This window comes from Corvus hawaiiensis, chromosome 1 (genome assembly GCF_020740725.1).
Source record: "Corvus hawaiiensis isolate bCorHaw1 chromosome 1, bCorHaw1.pri.cur, whole genome shotgun sequence".
Taxonomy (NCBI): domain Eukaryota; kingdom Metazoa; phylum Chordata; class Aves; order Passeriformes; family Corvidae; genus Corvus; species Corvus hawaiiensis.
The window spans coordinates 19,399,661-19,423,437 of NC_063213.1; the positions used below are offsets into that span (position 1 = coordinate 19,399,661).

General features: G+C 39.4%; 1 protein-coding gene across 1 annotated transcript in view; it reads right to left on the reverse strand.

Annotated features, from left to right (window-relative positions):
• Positions 1-23,777, reverse strand: part of PLXDC2 (plexin domain containing 2) — a 268,004-nt gene that overhangs the window by 11,027 nt on the left and 233,200 nt on the right. Inside the window, exons 11-13 of the mRNA XM_048295506.1 lie at positions 23,351-23,504; positions 21,931-21,969; positions 8,066-8,226 (exon numbers count right to left, since the gene is read on the reverse strand). Coding sequence (XP_048151463.1) covers positions 8,066-8,226; positions 21,931-21,969; positions 23,351-23,504 — 354 coding nt within the window. The remainder of the gene's footprint in view (positions 1-8,065; positions 8,227-21,930; positions 21,970-23,350; positions 23,505-23,777) is intronic.

The following is a 23,777-nucleotide window of genomic DNA, read 5'->3' on the forward strand; positions in this document are numbered from 1 at the left end:
TGTTCCCTGCGCGGGCAGAAGGACCCTTGGTCCCGTGACTGGGACAGTTCCTCGGCAGAGCCCCGGCCATGCGGCTGGAGAAATAAACATCTCTGAAACAGCTATCAAGAATCTGTCTGTCCATATATATTTCCTTTCCACGGGACTCCTGGTTTGATATATGCGTGTTGCAGGATCCCCACTGCAACAAATGGTGGAGATTTGAGAGCAGAACGATCCCCGATCCCTAAGCGACTGATTTGTGTGAGTAAACCCTGGAAACTTTGGATTCCTCTTCTTGGTTTTGCTTTGCTATTCCATATCTAAACTATGGAGGAACCGTGGGAAGACTCTTGGCTCTCAGAGCCGCATATGGACATTTATCTTAAACTTAAAATGATTCTTGAACAACGATTTGTAAATTTTAGCTTGATTCAAGCTCAAAAAGAACTGAAACACTTCCTGGCATGGTTGTTTAAGAACTTTTTCTATGTTTCTTGGGATTTAATTCTTACCAAGGGCTTTTGGAAAACCGTTTGGACACAGTTAATACTGGAGTCAAAATATATGCCGATGGAAGAATATTTTCGTGAATATTATTTAGTTACCGAGACTGTTGAGCAATGTCAGCTGTGTCCTGGCGAAGGGAAGCCTGGCGCAGGGACCGTGCAGCCCAGGCCACGTGCACCGAGCGCTCTGCGAGCAGCAGCGAGGCAGTTCCCGCGCGCGGGCGGAGCCACGCGAGCCGCAGTGTCGGTGGCGGAGCGAGGAGCGGCGGGACCCGGCGGTGCCTGCCCGGCCCTGTGCAGCGCATGGTGGAGCAAGCCCCGGGAACGCCCGACCGATAGGGGCGGCGCGCGGGCGGTGGCTGGAGGCGGTGGCGGTGGAACGGAGCCGCGCCCGGCCGAGACACGCGCTGGAGCAGGGCGCGGGGGAGTCATCGCTCGGGGGCCCAGCCGAGACGTGGGTGCAGCGCCCGGCAGCAGCAGCGAAGCTGCGACCAGAGGAGGCGACGCACGGAGAACTGAGCGGCGCGGCCCGGCCCGGCCCGCACAGCCCCGAACGCGACCCCGGGAAGAGCGCGCAGGCACCAGCAGCCCCGACAATTCCAACACGGGAGCGACCGAAAGAGACAGCAAAGACGCAGCGAGACAGAAAACAGCAGCCACTCGGAAAAAGGAAAAGATCATAGCAACTAAGACCTTAGGGATAGTAAAATGGTATAATGTTAAGCAAAATTATGGTTTTATAACAAGGTGTGACAACCAGCAAGACATATTCGTGCATAGAACTGCTATTAAAAAGAATAACCCTGAAAAATGCATCCCAAGCTTGGGAGATGGAGAGGTGGTGGAATTTAATATTGTACTAGGGAGAAAAGGGTTACAAGCATCGCAGGTCACTGGGCCTGATGGTGTTCCTGTAAAAGGCAGTATATATGCAAAAAATCGTAGTCATGTTAGACAGTATCTCTATTGTAAGTCCCCCCTACAGTTTCCCTTTCCTAATCCCACCTTTCCCTTTTACCCTATATCCTATTACCCCCAGTGTACTCCCAATCCGTTTTTTCATCCATGGTTTCCCTCACAAAACCATGCTTTTGCCAATTGTTTCCCCAAAAATCCCTTTCCAATGCCGAGTGGGGGATGAAAAGGGGGAGGGAAGAAGTTAAACCCTCTCCTGCCTCAGTTTCCCCACAAAGCATGCTCAGAGAGTTCTGTCTCCCTTCTGTCAGCCCTAAGATGTTCCACAGAATCTGTTTGGACATTTAAAGACTCAGGAGGGTGGCTTGTTTTGTTTTGAAACTGTTCTTGTTATGTTTATCCAGTTGTTTTCATTCTCCTTTTATTAAAATAAAACGGGTGAGGTGTTGGGGTCCCTCCCCTGCCGTGTAGCCCTGGGAGAGGGGCCCTGAGGGCACAGACACGGGGCTTCCCTGTCCCTGCTCAGCCTCGTTCCCATTGGTTGGTTTGTGTTCCCTGCGCGGGCAGAAGGACCCTTGGTCCCGTGACTGGAACAGTTCCTCGGCAGAGCTCCGGCCATGCGGCTGGAGAAATAAACATCTCTCTGAAACAGCTATCAAGAATCTGTCTGTCCATATATATTTCCTTTCCACGGGACTCCTGGTTTGATATATGCGTGTTGCAGGATCCCCACTGCAACACTGTTCAGCCAAGCTGGTCTTCTGCCTTGTCTGCTTGACTTTCGACATTTGGGAATTGCCTGCTCTTGAGCTCTTAGGAGGTGATTAAAAAAAGTGACCAGCACTGATGGACCCCAGCACCTGCAAAAATACTTTCCATGGGGATCTTACTCACTAATTCCCTGAGCAGTCTGAGGTCTGCTCTCCTCAGATGCAGAGTTCAGATTTTGGCACTTTTCCTTCTGTCAGCAGAGATTTTAAACTTGATTGCTTCGTGGTCACTGTGGCCCAGACTGCCACCAATCTCCACTTCACTCATGAGATCCAAACTTTTGACAAGCAGAAGATCAAGGAGGGCATTTTTCTGAGCTGGCTCCCTTAGGACCTGTTCCGTAAAGGTGCCATCCAGGTTTTTTAGGAATCTTCTGGCCCGGGTTGTACAGCTGTGTTGTGTTCCCAGTTAATTTCTGGCAGGCTGAAGTCTCCCATAAGGACAAGGTCAGTTGACTTGGAAGTGCCCCTTAGTTCCTCAAAGATTAATTCATCATTGTCCTGGCCAGGAGGTCTATAGACTCCCACGATGGCATCTGCATTATTTGTTTGTTCCTTGATTCTTATCCAGAGGCTCTCAACTGCACCATTGCCAGCTGTGAGCTCCATACATTCTACCCCTTCTGTTATATACAGTGCCACCCCTGCACCTCTCCTGCCATGCCCGTCCCTCCTGAAGAGCCTGTAAACATCCAACAAGGCACTCCAGGCACAGGACTCATCCCACCAGGTTTCACCTCTCAGCTGTGGCCAGATCATATTGCCTTTGATCTCCAATGGCAGAGCACTATGATGACAGCTGAGGTAAATTTAAGTCCTTAAAAGGACTTTGGATCACAATATAAGGAAGGAAGGTAAGAAAAACACAAGTGAAAACTTCTTGTGTCATGTGCAACCCTTCTGTCCACAGATAACTGGATGCAAACATGCAAAAGACAACTGAATAAAAAGTAGTTGGACTTATACCTTGTTTTTCAATTTGCTAAATATTCCCTTGACATTAATTGCTCTCAGTGCCCAAGTACAAACACATATGTAAATAATTAGAGGTTAAAAATATAGGAAAAAGAAAGAACATGAGGGAAAAGAAAGGAAGAATTAAAATATAAAACTAAAGCTGCAATTTCTCCCACAACTCATTGAAATCTGAGCAAATCCATCTGACTCAGCTGGGAATTTCTTTACTCCTCTTTACATTGAGCACCAGACATCTAGACCACATGTGCTATGGGGAGTATCACAGGTATGCAATCCACGACATTCAGGACATTGTAATTTGCTTCTTGGCCATCAAACCTCGCATCCTGAATGCAAGTATATTACATAGGTTAGTAAATAAATCAATCACTTTTTAATTGTGCTATAGCTAGTGTGTAGTTATATATGTTATAGCTAGACTTCTGACATAAACTTTGTTGAGAAAGTCATGAAGAGCATTATTTGACAGGTATCCTACTTTACAAAAATCAGTCCAAATCAGCTCAAAATATACTCAAGACATACAGGATTCCTCAAGGTGATTAAAGAGAGGAAACCATTGGCAACTAAATGAAATTCAATGGAGAGGAAATACTGCAAGGTTAACGATAAGCAAATAGAAAACCAAGGCATGCAACATCTCTTCTGTCACTCTGCAAGCTAATCTTTAGTCAATATTTACTCTTAGCTCTTAGGAAGGGCCTGCATTCATTGGAACTTTGACTGAAGCTCCCTTGAGTTTAACAGCTGATAATTTATTCTGACTTTGGGCCACCACAGAAGTGTCCAACCTAAACAATGAAACACACGTTGAACAGCGTGGAGGCTGGAAGTAACAGGAAAACAGTGTATTTGATTTGAATCTTCTACACACTTAACAAAAAGTGGAACTTTTTTTAAAATATGTTGAACTGTTTGGATGGTATTAAAATTGAACACTACCATAGGCAAATTGAATAGCACTGGCATTTAAGACTTCTCAAACTCTTTGTTCCAGGTGGAGCTGCACATGCATGTTCTGCTCAACAGGTATGAACAAAACCCCCTAGGGAAGCATTTTCTTCAGACTTAAAGGGTAAAAAAGTAATAGAATAATGTTACTATGTTCTAAGACAAGAGTTTTTGTAATAAATGGTATTTTCCTTAGCTTGTGTTTATTGCTTATTTAAACCAACTAGTGCACTCAGGATATCATTTAACGGTGTTCAGAGGTGCCACAAGAGATTGCCTTTATCAATGCAAGGGTAAACAGCACAGACAAAGTGTGGGTGTATTTATTCTTATCTGGGAGAGCTCACTACATGACATGAGTTGGATTCAAGATGAGCTGTGTGAAAACCTGAGTGAGGAGGTAAGTGAATATTAGGTGATATCTGCAGAGAACACAAGGTAGAAAGAGACTTAAAGCCTCAGATACAGGGTCAGTTTAATATACTGTTCTTTATTCAGAAACCAGTCATGATTGTAAAACTAATCAATTAAAAATTCCTTACACAGCCCTTAGCCTAAAAAACCCAACAAAATCTGATTGAAAATGACATTTCACCTACCAAATCATGACATTATCTTAGATGCAAAAGGAAGTTTCTCTATTAATTATATTAGAGTTTTGAATGAATGTTATGTTTAATGTCTATATGATTCCTCCATAAAGTAACTTCTTTAAAAATAAACACAAATGCACCAGGTTCCTGTTCCTTCTTTTGGCCAGCCTTAGAGTTATAGTAATTACTAATGATAGATAAACTGATGCAGATCTTGATTTGACTTGAAGACTTGATGGCAGACTATAGTGTACTTGTAATTTTTTAGACAACTGCAGGAGAGATCTGCCTGTCCATCTGTCACATCTTGTTTTAATTGTGCAATGTGCTTATTAATCAAGAGACTCATAGACAACAGTATTATTTTCTGAAATATTTATGTGCTTGTCCTCATTTCATGACCAAGCCCATGGCAAGCCTCTTGAACTCTTTCCCTGGAATGGTAACATCAGAACCATATTTCATTCATTTTCCATAAATAATGCAGCTTGTCTCTTGTGGTATGTGGGCTGTCATGTTATCTGTAACAGTTTACTCAAATATTTTTCAATTGCACAAATGCAATAAAGAATGATTTCTTGTAACACTGGCCTATTTGTACCAGTTTTGCCTGATTAGTCTTTTGTAGGTAATTTTCAAAAAAGCAAGTTTGAGAAGATATTTTCTTCTTTGCATTGGAAATGTGTAAATCCTATTGATCAGATAAATATAAGAATAATAAATTCTACTTATTTTTTAATTGATCAAATGACTTTTTTCTTTGAAAATTAAATTATTAAACTTATTAAAAGCAATTTAATTTCCAGAATGGATTACCTTGTTCTGTTCTAGGTTTATGATACCAAAAATGGTTTTCAAGTTTTGAAATATGTGTAAGAGTTCTGAAATACATTTAACCCCTATTCCCTCCCTTGTGATTTTCCCACTACATCAGTGTTTGTACAACTGACAGGGAAAGGCCACCCCTTGATGACTAGTACTTTTAAAAATTCTTGCTAATGCTGATTCTTCACAAGTACCACAATTATCCTAGTAACCAATAGAGAATGTAGGTTATACCCTGTTTTGCATAAATTTTATTTTGACTGATTTCTCCTTCATTTTATACAGAAAGCTTATGTTTTTTTACTTATTCTAAATGACTACATTTCTTGCTAAAAGACATTTTAGCTTTGATTAATAATAGAATAATAGATTGATTAATGGCACCTAAAGATTAAATTCGGTGGAATGAGTTTAACAACACTGATTAAGGCACCTCTATTTGCATGATGAGTATGATATCAATGAAAGAAATAAATTAACATGCCCTTACTACATTTAGAACAACAACAACAGCAACAAAAAAAGTGTATTTTAATTTGGTATTCTTCTCTTCTTCTTAAAAAGTGGTGTTGCAATTTATTTAGCCTTTTCCATCACATCATGACAGGTAAGAAACTTGCTTTTACTAGAGTGAAAGAATAGAAATTCAATCTGTGTAAATTTAATCTGTGAAAAAAAGAAAGGGACAAAACCTTCTCTTTCATACAAGGACTTCAGTGGAATTTTGTTTGTCTACATCAATAATGAACTTGCTTGAGATGCTGCATAAACATGAGAGAAAACTATGTGCTATTATATGGATTCTGTTCCCTGATGGCTAACACAGTTACATTACTAGAGCAGGAATACTGATAAACAATTCATTTTGACTTCTGTCACTACTATTACATCTAAGAAGAATATTTATTATAATACGATGTTAAAGATGAATCATTCCATTCATGTTCATGTCTCACTTCAATTCTCATTGCTGTCACTAAGAATAAATGTCTACATCTTCCTGGTCCAGGCTTTTACCTAAGCAACCCCTAAGGTATGTCTCTAGCGACATTTCCAGTGGTTTTGCACCTTCACTGTTGTCCAGTGGTATCTGTGCTCTTGATAGTAAGGGAATACTACAAGTAGGGTTTATGAACAGCCACCTCTTTATTTCATGTTCAGCAAATGTATACTTATCACAAGGCAGAGGAATGTTGCTGAGTTGAAAAAGAAACCACAAGGAGGTGTAGGTATTCATGGGTTTTTGCAAGACTGAAACGCCTATGGAGAATTTTCCTTTCTCATGTTTTCGTTTACAGCGGAGCTGAACAGACTAAATGTCAGCATCTGCAATGTAGGTATCTGCACCTAAGGTAGCCATCGGTATTTGAAGGAGAAAAACATCAATTTATCTAATCCTTAAGAGGATGTCTCAAATAGGTCAGATGAATCATGGTCTAAAAGACTAGGTTTCTCTCTACACTAATAAAAAGAGCAGAAGAAATGATAGATGTTAACAATCAAGTGAAAATAATTTTTCCACACTTTGAGACAAAGTGTTAAAAGATTCCTTTAAATGATGTAAAGAACAGCTAATACAAGTTTCCAGCCAAAAACTTACTATAAATCAGCTCTCCTGTAGAATTAAGAAAGAATACTTTTTCTTCCCCCCCAGGAAAATTATAGAAAAACTGTATGTCCTGAAATAAAATGACAGTGCACAGGAAAGGTAACAAAAAATGTTGTTGTGAGGAAAATGAAGGATAGGAGAGAGAAGTGGTGTGCTATCTGACATATATCTCCTAGATATATGTCCTGTCTAAAAGCAAAAAAGTAATGGCAATGGTAGTTGAAGGAGCTGAGTGATAAACATGCTAAGAACAAAACAATATGCTAAGAACAAAACAAGGTCCATTTCTGTAGGGTATGCCCAGCCCCTGCCCTGGAGGGATGTCTGCTGAGATAAGGAGATTGCACAATCGGCCAGCAGGACTCCCTGGAAAGACAACCACTTCTTTGGTCACACCCAGAATCCTTTAAGAGACCCTATGCAGATCCTTTGTAACCCATTGGCCCTTACCCCCTGGCATCCATCCCCTGTATCCCTATAAAGCCAGCCCTCTGCCCCTGCGAGACGGAGTTGCTCGTCCCTGGCTCCCCTTCGCCGGAGTATGGACAATAAAGCTGCCTTGTGTGGAACAGCTACACGAGCCTCTCGTCTCTGGTGTGGCCTGGCCTGGAGGCTGCCCTGCAGAGCTGAGCTGAAATCACGAGCTGACAATCACTAAAGAGCTGACAGCCTCTGCAAGGGCCCTCCTAGGCAGCAGCTGAGGGAAGACACCAGGCCTCGGGAAGGCGATTCCTTTTGGGATCATCTCTCCAGACCGGTCACTTCTTCCTCGGTCAGAGCCTCTGACCCATCACCAGCTGTAATACATTTCTTCAAAGATTACAGTATGAACACAAAGATACTTTCTGACTTAGTTAAGAAAGAGCTATTTTGGAGACCCCAAATACCCTAGCCAAGAGACAGGACTAGTGACACAACATGTTACTCTTGTCTTACCTCTATAAAGAAGAGACTAGCTGCTGATGTCGGATGATGGTACATGTAGGCAGTCACGAGGATGGCTGCAGCCACAATGAGGACCAGGACCAGAATGCCAACAATTAAGCCGGCATGAAGTGTTCCACTTTTCTTCTCCGCCGCACTGTCATCTGTGGAAGCTGCACAAAGAGCACACTTAGCACAGTAACTTATGCCTTACCCATTCCATTGCACAGATGGCAATTGAGCATTTGCTTTTTCTGTGTTACATAGACCTCATTTTCTACAGCCCATGTTGGAAAAAGATGTTAGATGTCTCTTTTCTACAACTGGATACTCTCATAATCTTAATGAAAAGACTTTCAAAGGTTTCACTGATTTTATTTCAATAAATAATATTAACATCCTTTCTTTTGGATGTAAAATGTACAGTCTGAAGATCTTAATTACTTTCATAATAAATTTTGCTTTGGTTTCTTTATAAAATTATTGCAATTGTCTCACAGACAAAAAGTACCAACTGAATATATTTTTAACATTGCATTTTTCTTTAAATATTCCATTTGAGACATGCCACAAACCCTTGTGAGGTCTAGCTATTAAATATATTCTGAAAGCCTCATTCATTAGCTTGTAGGAGAGTTTGGAACCACTCTTTGCAACTGAATCAGAGAGCCAAAAGTGCAACAGATGGATCCTGCAATATTTTGATCTTGGTCTGAATGGAACACTCATCATACCAAAGTATTACAGAAGACCATCCATTTACTAAAATTGATACCAGGAGGCCACTCACGCTATGCTTCTGTCAGGATAAAAGAGGGCTGTCTCTGTCACACAAGCAACTTGTCAGCAGTGCTTCCAAATAAGTGACTGAAAGTCTTTCAACAACAGCGTAAGCTTTGGGGGAAAAGTTTCTTAATATATCAACCAATACTTGTAGAACTGCTTGTTCTTCATCATACTCTTCCATAAAAGAATTACTGGTCTGCCCACATCAGCAGGCAAAAGAGCCATTCAGAAGTCCTAGGTTTAAGAAACACCAGTAGAGGAACACAAACTTCCATTATTCTCCTAAGGGTTCTTCACCCCAGGGCAGTGGTCACAGCACCAGGCCTGACAGAGTTCAAGAGGCATTTGGACAATGCTCTTGGGAAGATGTTGTGACCCTTGGGGATGGTTCAGTGCAGGGCCAGGAGCTGGACTTGATGGTCTTTGTGGGTTCCTTCCAACTCAGCATACTCTGTGAGTCTGATACTCCCACTGCTTTCTGCTTTTCTAGAAATCCTTCTAATCACTTCCATGCCTTACTCCATATGACACCTGTCTCTGGTCTTGCTTAGGAGAAATTTTCTTTCATTTCCACTTTTAAATTTCCTCTTACCACGCTTGTTTGGCAAGCTGGCTATAATGAAAATCACTGATATCTGCAATCATCCTTTTTGCTGTGCCATCCCTTTGACCTATTTGGTTGTCTTAAAGTGTTAAGTTCTCTGAGGTCAGGGACTCACTTTTATTTGTTCTCTGAAGACAGATATTGGGTTATGATTATCACTTCAAACAAATCACTATTATTGTTATTAATAGTAAAAACAACAATAACAACAACAATAGCAATAAGTGTACATGGTCTTTTACTATTCATCTGAATGGAGTAGAACACTCCATGCTCATGTTAAAATAGAGAATTGGAAAATAATAGAAGAAAGGCATATTGATGCAGGTAGTGGTAAATGCCTTGTGTGAGGGGCAAAAAAGAGGAACAGTTAATGTGAGTGAGTGTTACAGCTCATGCATCCATGTATGGCAGCACATTTCTCACCAGACCAAGGAAGGCTGCATGGCTCGTCACCCAGCAGATTGCATGGCACAATTGCAACAATAGGGAGAAAGGGAAAATGAAGATGCATTATCTTAGCCAAGACATGTATCTGACTATTACTCCATGGAATAGTTAAGGATCTTTGGGGACAAAGAAGGGATTCATGTACATATCCCTTGTTTTTGTCCATATTTCCTCAGTCTTGATTCAGGACAGTCAAAACCCCACAGCATTGCTCTACTCTTTCCCACAACATCAGCGACACTTTGTGGACTAAGGACCTGAGTAACAGAATCAGAGGATAAAAAAAAGATCCCAATAAACTGGGAAGTTAACTAGGGTGTGGGAAGCATTAATGATTTTAATAAAAAATTGCAAACATGATCCCCACTTAGGTACAGCCTAATCCTGAATGTATCTTTCTTTTTAAAAGTTCATGAGTATATGTTCACACAGGAACTTCAGTTTTAATTGTAATGATTTTGGACATGAATTTTGAGTTTATGCATGAACAGGTCCAAGAACCAGGTTTCTCCCTGACTAAATCCCACAAGGGGATTTCCTTTGCTTTCTTGAAGCTTAGTTCACACAAATGTATAGGAGATTTTGAAACAGAAAAGTAGCGTCAGCCCTGTTTGATTTTATTAATTTAAAATATTTTTTTTTAAGCACACTACATACAGTGAAAATTCCCAGGCCATACTTTATATCGAATTAGAGGAAAGGAGATAGTACCTAGAATCTGGAAGTTCTATTTTCAAATTTTCAAAATTGTCCCCCAAAGGGTCATTAAAATACTTCCTAGTAGTTAGAGCACTAAATAAAAAAGGATGCAAAATTCATGGAGGAGACAGGAAAGAAAGGTGGCTCAAAATAAGGCTCCTCTTATTTTCAGACAGTAGAATTTTTACTTGACATAGCCATTAATACTCAGAGTGAGAACAGATGAATAGAAACACCAGTCTTAGTTTCTGTTCATGCACTGCAACAATATTTAGTACTTGTACATATATTTCAAATTGCCATACAAATGGAAATTAAGGAATTGAAAGGCCATCAGAAAAGGCCTGCTTGATTGTACATCCTCTTGGCTGGACTATTCCCACTGCTGAAGAGTTAGTTGTGAGTCACCCTGCTGAGAAGCAACTGCTCCCTCAAAGGAGTAGAGGATTCATAGCTTGTTTGTCTCATAATTGTCTTTTTTACAGTTTCATACTCTATACTTCAATGTCACATTTGTGCATCAAAAACTATTTTGTCATTTGTACCCATTTTCAGGCTGATTTGCACTAAATGAGCAATTTGTATTGTTACTATGTTATAGTTGAAGACATAACATCATATTCTGCATATTAAAAAATGCTGGACTTCAGCAAAGGTCCTAACCACTCTGAAAAAGTTATCAATTTAATCCCTTTTGATCTGATATTTTCTCAGCTTTCAGCATCCAGCTTTGCAAACTAGAACATCATCTCTTTGAAACATCACAGGTGTCAACTGCCTGCCCAGATTTCTGCTAATCGAGGGTGGAGCTCTCGGCGGACATCAGTGCAGTGGGCAGAACGCCAAATGCAAAAAATAATGAAACAAAAGAAATGCTTTCCTTAAATTACAACAAGTTTAAGTAACTTGTAATTTCCATAATTGAAATTCAGTCCATTGACCCCAGGGCTCAAATACTCATGAGAAATTGATTTTACTCTCTTTGCACAGAGACAATAAACAGTGCTGTCAACATTGAAAATACTCTTTGCTGCAAAAATCAACTGTCAGTTCTTTTAAAAAGCCAGCAAGGGAAATAGATGAAAAAACAAGGTCTTGGAAACTTTTTCAGGTGTAGAAATCTTACTAAGATTATCACAGCACATCTGTTGTTCCAGGCAAGGCTAAACCCATGGGAGGCTATTTGTTTTATGACCAACCCTTTCCCAAAAGGACTATTCTCAATGGAACTTTCCCCAAACTTTCCTTTTCTTATGCTCAAGAAGCAATTGTTACTCTATATTTATAATGCCTTCTCAAACTCTTAAATGCATAAAACTTTTAAGCAGAAGGAGCCTGTTAATATCTCCAAGGTCAGTCTGCTTCTCATTAGGTGCTGAATGACTGGATGGAAAGAGCAAGTAGCTTCTTTTTTCCTAATATAAAGGCACAGAATCCAAACATGAAATAACTGTTCTGCTGCTGGAATGTTGTTTAAAAAATAAAAGTGAAAACACAATAAAAATGTTCTCATTGTTTCCATGATAAACACATAAAGACTATAATATCTTTGATTTAAAATAACTGTAGTATGTCTCCAGTTGCTGTTGGGCTAGCTTCTTTTGGAGTAGGAAAACAAAAAACTCAAGTAATGAAAATCTTGTCTTGCCATGGCACACAGGGAGTGTGATGCTGACTTTAACAGAACAAAGGTGTCTAGAGAGACTGCTTTTTAGTGTTTACGAACTGCTACTTGCTGTTTGTAAACACATCGAGAATACATTGTCAACATTATTTTTCTCATAACTGCACATTAACCCTTGAGGTCTGCAAAATAATGAAATAAATTGTTTTATATTATCTAAATTTAAGGTTTATGAAAAGTTTCCACTGTGATAGTTTTATATATGAGAAAACAAAATTGTGATACACACATTTACACCTTATATGATATGAGATGGAAAAGAGTTTAATTTCCAGAGATTACTATCTCTGTCTGTGAGAGCAGAGATACAAAATATTTTACAGGAAAACTGAAGAAAAATAGACAAACTTCCTGGTACTTCCTGGCTAGAAAATTTCCTTTATATAAAGTCAGACAAAAGGGGAATAACAGGCAAAAAAGTAGAATTTCATTGTGTAGACTTGGAAAATAAAATTTTGCTTCTCCCTCCAAAAACCATGGTGCTCCTTTTTACTCTTGCATTTTGATTAGATGGTAAAAGACCATCTGGAAAAACACCACTGGAGTCGAACCTCCAATGCAAACTCACTTACATGCCCATGAATCATTAAGGGATAAAACAATACCTTATTTGACCCTCCTGACCGACACACAAAGCCAGGGATATAGATGATTTAAATAGCAGCAATCAGCCTGAAGATGACAACTCAGTACTAAACTTTGTTTTTTTCTCCCCTTTTTTTGCCAGAAGAATGAATTTTATACTTTTTGATCTGCCAAACTGCAGAAACCTTCTCTTGCTGCATGATCTGGGATTAACATGCAGCTACAGATGAAGTTCACTCACCAGCCCTATTACATATGTCATTTCTAGCCTGGAAACTGCATCACTCCTATTTGCGTGACTGTGGGTTTGAGTTAATAGGCTCCTGCCAAGAGGGAGGATATAATGTTTAGTACAGCTGAGCACACAGGGTTACAGGTACAGTAAGCTCAACAGAGCCACCAGATTTTCCCCCTCTTCTGGGTCTCCATTTACATCTGGAATGTGAATCTACCTGGAGACTCCTTGCTTTATGGGGCAGGTATGTGGTTCCTCAAACTCAAGCTTTTTCCCTGTACATAATGCAGATTCCTGAAAAGATGATTGATGACCTGTGGTAGGGGATAAGGGAATGTGTAGTTGGAAGGATTCTCCAGAGACTCAAGGGAATCCCCATAAAAATTTTCTCTCTACCTCCTTTAGGAACAGCATGCTCTGGAGTTCTCAACTTATTCACAGTAATGGTATGTGATTTTCTTGATTTGTGGGTTCAATCCCTTAGCATTTGTTAACATTTTGAGGTTAAGCCATTGCTTTACTTGGTTTCATGATGATTTATAAAGTTATGGCTCAGCTAATGCTTTAAAAATTGATTTCCAATTGCATGTAAGAAATGAAAGGTGGTCTCTGAGTGAGAATATTATGAACTATAACACACAAAATCAGAATTCAGTGTCTGGCTTTGCTATCAATTTTCTGTAGGACCCAGGGCAACTCAGTAAGTCTCTCCAAGATTGATCAACTGCTTAGCGTAGTAAATTGATGAGAGCACATTACAATCAAATCCCTCTGTTTATAGGATGACAGTACTCTAAACATGCTAGCTAAGGGCTTTCATTCTTCTGCTCTAAAATATCACCTAATGCTACAACAGTTGTCATCTGTACTAATTCTAGTTTGAGCTGATTGAGACCATTTAAGCCATTACAATACTTAGTAGCATCAAACAGTTGGCATCATGAAGCTCAATATTGTACCATGAAGGACCCCACCATTTGGCCTGAAAAGGTAGCTGACTCAAATCCAGATGAGCAAAAAGTTAGCTATTCATAAGAATTTCAATTGTGTCACCCCATTGACTCCTCTTAATCCTACTGAAAGCAAACACAAGACAATAAGGTAAATCAGGCTGTTCCTGTCTAATCCTGTGTCTAATGCTTGTAGAGTTACTCACCAGAGTACCCACCACACCTTTGGGAGACAGAACAACTTCAGGTACTTCAATATCAATGCAAAATGTACAGCATTATTAGCCTTCCTTCACCTGGCCTTCATTTTTCCCATTCTTTACAGTAACTGATGCACACCAATGTCAAAGCAGTGTAGAGAAGATTGGAGGAGGCTACTAACTGCAAAACTGGGTTAACTCCATGTAGAATAGGAAGTTAAAAAGACAGAAGATTACAGGATCTTTGTGTGCCCCAGCTGTCATACTGCCATAGCACTGTGACAGCAAAAGGAGCAGATGATAAGATAAAACACTAAGTAAAGCAGCCTTTTCTTAAAAGTTTATCCAGTTTTTTACATGTAGCCCTCCTTAAGATCTGCATTTAGAGCTACATGGGGTTTTCACATTAACCCTTTGATCTGGTACAAAGTCAACAAAGTGTAAATGTGTAACAAAGTCAGCAAAGTCACGGCAACTGTAGGAGTAGGATACCATATATCATTTTATAGCTGTCTTAGAAAACCAAAGAGAAACTAAACTAGTATGCTAGACGTCGACATAAGTTGAAGCGTCTACACCTAGCTGTTCTGGTTTTTTAACATCATGCTTCTTTAATGTGATATAACATACTTAATATGATTAAATCCTCTCTTTTTCATGAGAAAAGAGTGGAAGAAAAGGTCTGCATCCTGGCTTGCAGGTTTCTGGACAGGAATGGAAACAAAACACATTAGCTAGGACACCCTGAAGAGAATTTATTTAAGGAAACCTTGGGTGCCTATGAACAAGATGACCATTCTTAGTATGCAATTTAGATTTTTCTCTGCAGCTGGTAGAGTTTTTCTCTGTAAAAAAGAGTTTTTCTCTGTAGCTGGTAGAGTTTGGCACCCCTACAGAGTAACATATCCCAGTTTGGGCATGTCTTTTAGCATGACATTAATTACTTCCTCTTGCCTACTGCTTGCCACTGGCTAGGAGAAAGGCCTAAAAGAACAGTTTGTGGCTTCCTGGCTAACACCAGATGAGATGAAGCCTCTGGAAGATCATTTCCTGTGGCTAGGGCTAAGTTCTGCCAATAAAACAAAGCCATATCCTGTCAATCTTATCTTATACAAAGTCCACTTTAAAACATTTTTAAGCTACCACAAAGGTTATGTTTATAATTTTTTAATTTCTTATGTTTTACTTTAAAATTGGGGAAGACTCAGCTAATTCATAGTGACTTGTCAAGTAGAATCACTTGGTTTTGGACTGTGGGGTTATAATAACTTCATTTATGTAAAGAAAATACTTGTTTTGTCTAAAAGATAGGCTTATTTCTTTGGTGAAATAGTTCTAATTTTCTGAATCATTTAGCAAGTAAACATATTAGAAAGAAATAACTTATATGACTCTTATCAGGCTGGGGTTAAACGTCTTGCAGCTGGAGTTCAGAATACACAAGAAAAAAAGGACTAAGTTTTCTCCATAATTTGGAACAGCTCAGACTGCAATTTTTAAGAGAAATTAGGAAGAGAGATGACTAATGGAAGCTTTCCAGACAGAAAAAAATATATTGGAAAAAATAGTCTTGGGTAAGTTTATCACCATATATAAAGTGTATAAAAGTACCCTTTTTTCCAAAACTTCGTCTACATTTTGGTAATTTCTTACTGACTTTCCTAATATCTCAAAATCAAATTAAGCTCTATGTAGTACAATTGTTAATCCTGTTAGTACATCCCTGTTAGTTGTATCTAGGCCATCTTTGAAAATGTCCAGATGAGAGTAAAAATAGCATGATACTGACATTTCCTAGAACTACATAAGCTGGGATGAACTTGTTAACAAATAAATGAACAGCTTTCTTCCTCAGGCAGGTTTTCTTTTTTTGCACAGATTTCCTTTTTTTGAAACAGAAATTTCCATACACCTGGATGAATGACAAGTGTAGCATTTGTTTGATACCTGCTGTCCTACCGACATAGATTTTCCTTTTGAGTTTTAAAGCTGAAGAACTGTGGGTGACTCATAGCAATCAAATAATCACAATAGTGTCTAAAAAGGTCAAATAAAATGTCTAGATGTGCTGGCCAATCATCTAAATCATCCACCAGAGAGTTCTCAACAATAAAATACTGCATTATGGGATAGCCATGGCCAATTTCTCACAGTTTTTATGAAAAATTAGGCTTTTAAGCTTTTAAGTCAGTTGTGTTAAATTTTAAGAAAATGAAAAAACAACAGAATCTAAAATTAATAACAAAAAAAATTCGTACATTTTTAGTGCTGGACATCTCTTAGAACTTATAAAATGCTTGTTATTTCAAGGAGAACCAAGATATAACAAAAATTGTGATGGCATGCCAGCTGTGTTTTAAAATGGTTTAGGCATGTATGTAATAGGCATCTGTTATGTCTATAAAGATAGAGAGCAGGCAGAAGAAACAAAACCAAGAGAATTTGAAATGTATTAAGATATGACACAAAATTGCGGATGGATTACAGCACAGCTGCAAAAGATTTTCTCGTATAATTAAAAGGTCAAAGCAGTATGACCAGAACAAAAAATTTAAATTTACAATATCTCGTTTCAAAAGTTCTAGACAAAGGTAAGATGCAGAATTTCTATGGAATCCTTTTGTTCTACCTAACCAGATATTGACTGCTGTCACCCAAGGACACATCAAACTATAGGCAATCATTGATCAAATATATCTTTGGTTTTCCATTATAAAGGGTTCCCTTTCATTAGAGTTTTAAAGGATTTAGTGTGAGAGAGTAAAGACCCTGTATTTGTGACTTGGAATAATCTACTCTTTATTAAAGGCTGACAAACCACAGAGAATCAAAGCATGTGCCTGCGGCTGCAGAGGTTTTATCTGAGTCTAATCTAGGGGACACTGGGAAATTCAATGCGTAATTGAAGATTCATCAAAAAGAACTTCTCAGATTAAAAGCTACGTTAACTGTGTGAATGAGGACATTAACTGTGTGAATGAGGAATCCTAGAGTGTTGCTTCGCTTTTGTGTTGTTTGAAGTAAATTTCATTTTTTTTAAATTTCAAGAATAAAAGGAACAGCTCAAGGAAAATGAATAATCACATCAGGTGTTGGCTTGTCCTCCTAAAATGCAGCAGATTTCTCCGTGGAAATGAACTTTCTATATATAACTGATGCCTCAAACCCTACACCTCACCTACCAAGTAGGCCACAGCCATCCATCTCTAGCTCTAGGATTCAACACTTTTAAAGAGATTTTCTTTTCAGATCTTGGGCACAGAATAAACAAGTGAAAAAATAATCCTGTTGCAATTCCTAAACTGAAAGAAACTTGGACGTGTTTTCTAAACCCCACTTTTGGAATTGTTTTTTATATAACAGCATACTGTTTTGAGCTGTGTATGAGATGCTCATGATGGAGAGCTGCCTGGTCCTGGGTCAGCCACCTGCCATAGAGCGTTGTCTCACAGGGCAGGGTGTGGGCACAGTTCAGCCAGGAATACGCCTCCAGTACAGAGCAGACATGGAACAGGAGAATGAAGTGCTGGCTATTGACCTCTAAGGGCACTGAAGCACTTTTCACAATAAAATAAAAAGCAATTTGATTTTAAGAGAGAAAGAAAGTTTCAGGGACATTTTCATAGACAAAATGCCTAAAAGCACCACCCTGAGTTTACAGATCACCTTATTCCAAGGGATCACTTATGTGTCAAAGCAATGTCAAACAACACCACTGCCAACAAATGGACAATTAAATGCCCAATACAGCATGTGACCAGCCTTGCTGTGGTTATTGACAGCAAAATGACAGAGGGGAGATTGGCAAGGAAGAGGATGACAACTGCCCCCTGTGCAGTGAACAGATCTCCAGTTTGAGGGAAGGAGAAAATAATGGCTGAATATGACTGAAAAACAAATGAGAGCAAAACAGACCAACAAGCTAAGTGGCAGCTGCACTCTGTTTTTTCAAAACTTGAATAATTCTCTGTGAGGGTCCTGAGAAACTGCTATTTCTCAGCTGTTATGGACTGCTGTATGTGGGACCTCTGCCTGTGATGTTGGGGTCTCCATGTAAGCTCTAGGTCCAAACCTAAGCTATGTTGTAGATAAATCTATATTCAGTCCCATCTCTGATGTTGCATCCTGGACCAACACCGAAGGAGCTTGTCTCCAGTCCTGTCCATGGACCATGCCTCCTTGGATGGGCCTTGGAGCTGTTTATCCTTTTGCTGCTGCAGAATCCCTGTGTAGACCTGGTTCATCATCTCACCTTCTCTTGGACCACTGATGGGAGATGCTTCCTCTGGTCCTTCCTGAGCTGTTGGCAGCTATGCCACTTTGCCACCTTGCTGTTCCCTTCCTGCCTTGCCAGCCTGTCTTCCTGCCTTGACCCTGGGTCTGCCTCATTGCTGCAGACTCAGCTGAAGGTCACCAGATCAGGGCTGACCCCAGTTTCTTCCTCTGAGCTGCCCTGTTCTTTGCCTGTGCCCATCCCCTATTCCTCATCCAGGAGGGGGAGAGGAAGATGGAATGCATGGATTCTTCGGTGAAGAAGAACCTGCACACCTGCAGTCCAATCAAGCTACAAGTTCATGAAATGCTGGTATGGACATGGTTTCACCTGACAAATATGTTTCAAGAGATACGTCTGCTATAACAGAATGGTCAAGTATTAGGAAAAAAGGACTCAAAGACAGAGATTTTAATATGGCCGAAACAGATAGTATTGTAATGCTGGTTACGTATACCAGACACAATCAAAATCCTCCTGTATGGCAACCTATGGACCATCAAGTTATCAAAGATTTAATGGATGCAGTAAAGAATCATGGACTGGGAAGTCCATATCAAACAACTTTTGAGAGGCACATTTAACAATTATGATTTGGTACCTTTTGACTGTAGAAGTATTGCCTCGACAATTTTTACAGATGCACAACTCCTGCTATGGGATGCAAGATGGAGAAGAGCACTTTGTGAACTGAGAGAAAAATACGCAGGAGGACCACATGCAACTCTCACATTAGAGCAATTGGCTGGTGATGAACCTCATGCTAGATCTGAAGATCAGGCAGTGGTTTTGCCTCGAGATGTGCTTATAGATATCAAAGAAGCAGCGCAAACAGCAATCTTACAAATTCCACCAACTGGAACCCTAGAAGGCATTTACACAGAAGTAAAGCAAGGTATTGCTGAAACTTTTACCTCATTCGTCAATCGTCTAAAGCAAGCCTTGGACAGACAAGTCAGTGATGAAGTGGCAAAACCACATCTGCTACAAGGTCTTGCTTTTGCAAATGCTAATGCAGAGTGCAAATGTATAATCAGTGCTATACCTGGTCATGCAACCATAGCTGAAATGATAGAAGCAAGCAGTAAGGTGGGCACACCTCAGCATGTTGCAGCAGTCCAAGCAAATGCTTTTGGACAAGAACTTGGAAAACTTCTTAAAGAGCAAGTAGCAGCACTTAGTTCAGATCTACAATGAAGTAACTTCAGAAGTAATGGCAGCAGAACCCTCAAGAAGGCCATGCTTCAGGTGTAGAAAATTTGGATACATCTGAAGATTTTACCCTGAGTCTGCAAAGGATACAAGAGTACCGAATCACTGCGCAAGGTACGGCGCTTAGAACCTGCTTCAACAATCTGCAGGATCTACAGTAGCTCTTAGGAACAATAAATTCAAACAGGATAGAGTTGGAGAACACCAATGATGGACTTGCTTCAGTTTTTGACTTGCTAAGAGGAGACTCTGACATCATGTCTCCCAGGACTCTTACTCCTGAGGCTCAAAAGGCTCTTGACAGAATGGCAAATGCCAAATACTCATTTTTTGGAAAATATAAAAATATCCATCTGCCAGTGGATACATTTTCCAATGCGGTTTTTGCTTCCCTGCACACAGGAGAAATAGTGAAACATGCATGTCAGCATTTTCTGCAAGCATTTGCATCATTAAAAGATAAAAACAAACAATAGTCTAGCTTATATAGCAAAAGAGCTACATAAATTCTTAATGAGTTAGGGTGCATGTCACTCCTTCGGTATTCCTCATTCTCCTACAGGGTAAGCAATTTTTGAAAGAACACACCAAGCTTTAAAATCCCCTTTTGGTTAAACAAAAATAGGGGGCAGAGGCTATGCCTCAAATGCGCTTGAATAAAGTGCTGTACGTTTTGAATTTTTTAAAAACAGTTTTTTTTGCAGAATCGAATTTGCTTATAATTAGACATTTTCCAACACCATATAGGCAAAGGCAAACCCTTTGGTTTAGATCAGAAATCCAGAGACAGGGAAAATTGAAAGTCCATTTCAACTAATAACCTAGGGCAAACGGTATGCTTGTGTCTTAACAGGTGCACAACTTAAGTGGATTCCAGCAAAAAACGTGAAACCTTTTCAAGTCCAGAAACAAGCAGGAATCGACTCTGGGAACACGGAGGCGAGCACGCAGATGTGAATCAGTGTCAACACTACTGTCGATGCCACAGACATCAGTTGTCTTTCTGTGCAAGAACTGTGGACTGAGTCTTATGTAAAAAGTGGGAAAGTTAATGGTGTAAATTTTGCATGTAAGAGTGTGGTAGAAGCTGTGTTACAGATCAGAGATTCCTATGTGGGATAAAGCTGTTGAGAATGAAGCTCAATCAGGTATTACACTTGTGCATTATCATCTCACTGATTGCCTTAAGCAATGCAGCTTTCCCAGTAAAACAACCAAAAGAAAATGTCTGGGAGACTCTGGCCAATGTATCAGGCCTAGATACCATCTGTCTAACTCGCTCATGCTGCCACACTTGGCTACCTGTTCCCTTGACCCATGAGAGAAACTTGGTGCTCCCTGCTTGGAAAGGCAATCAGAGCTAATAATATTCCCCTTTATATCAGTGGAAATATGATTTATTTAAATTTGCTCAGCAAATCATCTTCTGCTTTCATAGACCATTCTGAAGCCTTCAGTAATGAACACACATCTTCCTTTCCACCTCAGCAAGCTCTACTTTGGCAATGAACACAGGTGCAGGTGATGTTTAACAACTCAGTCCTATTCTAATAGGGGAATTCTCATCCACTTCAAAGGGAGAAGGAGCAAACTTCAGGTCTCAGTCCTTGCACTCACAAAGAAGATGACAAAAGCAGTCCCCTGCAGAGCCTCATTTAACAGGGGCTTTTATTGGTATGACAAGGTGATCTTACTAACTTGCACAGGGAATGTGCATGGAGAAATGTAGGATCTCTGCTAGCACAGACATAGATATAAAATGGGTATGCTTATTAACAAAATGTCATGTAATAATTCACTACTATGAATGACTTTATAGCACAGTATTATTATTTACAACTAGCACCATATACTCTCTTAATACAGTTAAATAAAACTGCATTATTATAGTCAATAACTGTATTAATACTGCATTACTAGTCAATAACTGTATTAGTACAATTAAAATTTACTTAATATGTCCATAATTGAACCTGCTCTTGTATTATAGAATTATAAGAAGAGTTGTAAATGTTTAGTTTCCTAAGCAGTTCCTAAACTTATTTGCCCTACTTATCTTCCACAGAGATGTGGGATGCTGGAGTCCCTTGAGAGTCTAGTAAAAACTGTTTCTACAATCTGATTTTGATTAATGACATTCAGTGGGCAATAATTTGACAAAATACTGACACTATTTACAGACCAAAAAATATCTCTTACCTCCATTATCTTTTAGGTGCAGTGCTATCTTGGTGTCATCTACAAAGGAAATTCACAGTTAGCTGAAGGAAAATGCATTTTTCTAGGTCATGAATCATTTTAGTGATCAGTTTCTAATGTCAGGGAAATTCCACAACAAGAAAATTATTTGGTGCTCAACTCAATGAGAACTAGATTGTGGTGTTTCACACTGAGCACTACATTTTTTTACCACTAAAAAAAAGCATTTATGAGAGTGTTAAAGCATCCAGGAGGATTAAAAAAACTTGCAAATAAGGGTATTAGAGTCTCTCTCATAATGTTCATTAAAAACTCATATCTGTTACATGTTCATACATAGCTTCAGCATCCTATCATATTAAGGACTATATGAACTGACACATGAAAATAAAGTAAGACAATGACTTAGTTGCTTTTTGAAGCATCTTGAAAAGGTCTATTAATACTAAGACCTATTTACTTCTGTATCCCTCTTTTTCTTGTGAATTTCAATGAACAGAATGCCAGATAATATTCCTTTTAATGCAGTCCAAATGCTGCACTGACAGTTTCTAAACTTTTATTGCTTTAAACAAAACCAGCCTTTCTTATCAGTAGATTCCCACCTTGAAACACCTTCAGCTCAGATTTTCCTATCACAGGCCACTTGGAAAATCTGCCTGTACCTAGTACTTTTTCTTGTGTTAACATACAGTTTCAACAGACACACACATGCACACACACATATATTATAGATGTTACTTGATTAATCTGAGTTAGCTTTCTTGCCCAGATCAATTTCCTCCAAAAGCAGAAAAGCAGGATATTCCAAGCTCAAAAAGGCAAGATTTAAGCAGCCAGTGGTACAAGGATGAGGACTGACCCACCTTTACTTACCCAGTTAATTTGGTTCAGAAGCCTAGAGAAACTATTTCACAATGAGCACTACATGAAAAGAACAGTGTCAACTGACTGAAAAAAATTAAACAGGCATATTTCAAAGAGGTTTTTAGTTTGGGTTATCTGTAATTTTCACCTGGCTAAATAGAATCCATACAAGAATTAAAAATTCATTAAGTGTGTGTTGGGAATTTCTTCTGGATTTAGCAGGGACCTTTACTGCTACTGTTTCAGAAGGTTTTGGACTATGGCCTGAATGTAAAGGAACATGAAATCTCAAGTTTTCTAGAAGTCTTCCTGACTTGTCCTTGCTTCTCCAGCAGCATCCTCTCCTCCAGCCCTCATCCCCCTTGCACCTTACTGGTGCAAGAGTGAGCAGTTTAAAAGCAGTAGCAGAGAGAGCCTTGACTGCAATGCCCAACTCCTTCTTCTGCCCCAGAGGGAAAAGGTCATCATCAACATATACTTAAAGGAAATAAATTTCTTTCTAAGTTGTAAATCACTTTTTTTCAAGTGTAAATATGCAATGTGTACGTGTCACCTTCTGTGGGCAGGCTAGTTGGCAGGTGGGAAGTAGTGGATCCTCTGGTGGTTGTTAAAACTCTGAACCTCGTGGTGGTTGGCAGAAGGGTGGTGATGGAGTACAGAGGTGTTTCAGTTGTGTCTATATTCTTCTCACAAATCTTATCTTTTGACTGTCGGGAAACAACAGAAACAAGGAAAAGAAAATTAATTCTCAGTGGAAACTGTCAAGAGTGAAGAATTTAATCATGGACAAGCTGCTGTGATAAAAGGAGTGAAAATAAACACTCTAGATCAAGAAATTTCAAGAGTTTTTTCTTTTAATTTTCCTTTTTTTTTTCCTTTTCCCCTTTAAAGTACTCTATGCAGCATTCATCAAGATTTCTTTTTCCATTTATCTGCAAAATTTACAACTCTTAATTGTTAATGACAAAGTTTCAAAGTCA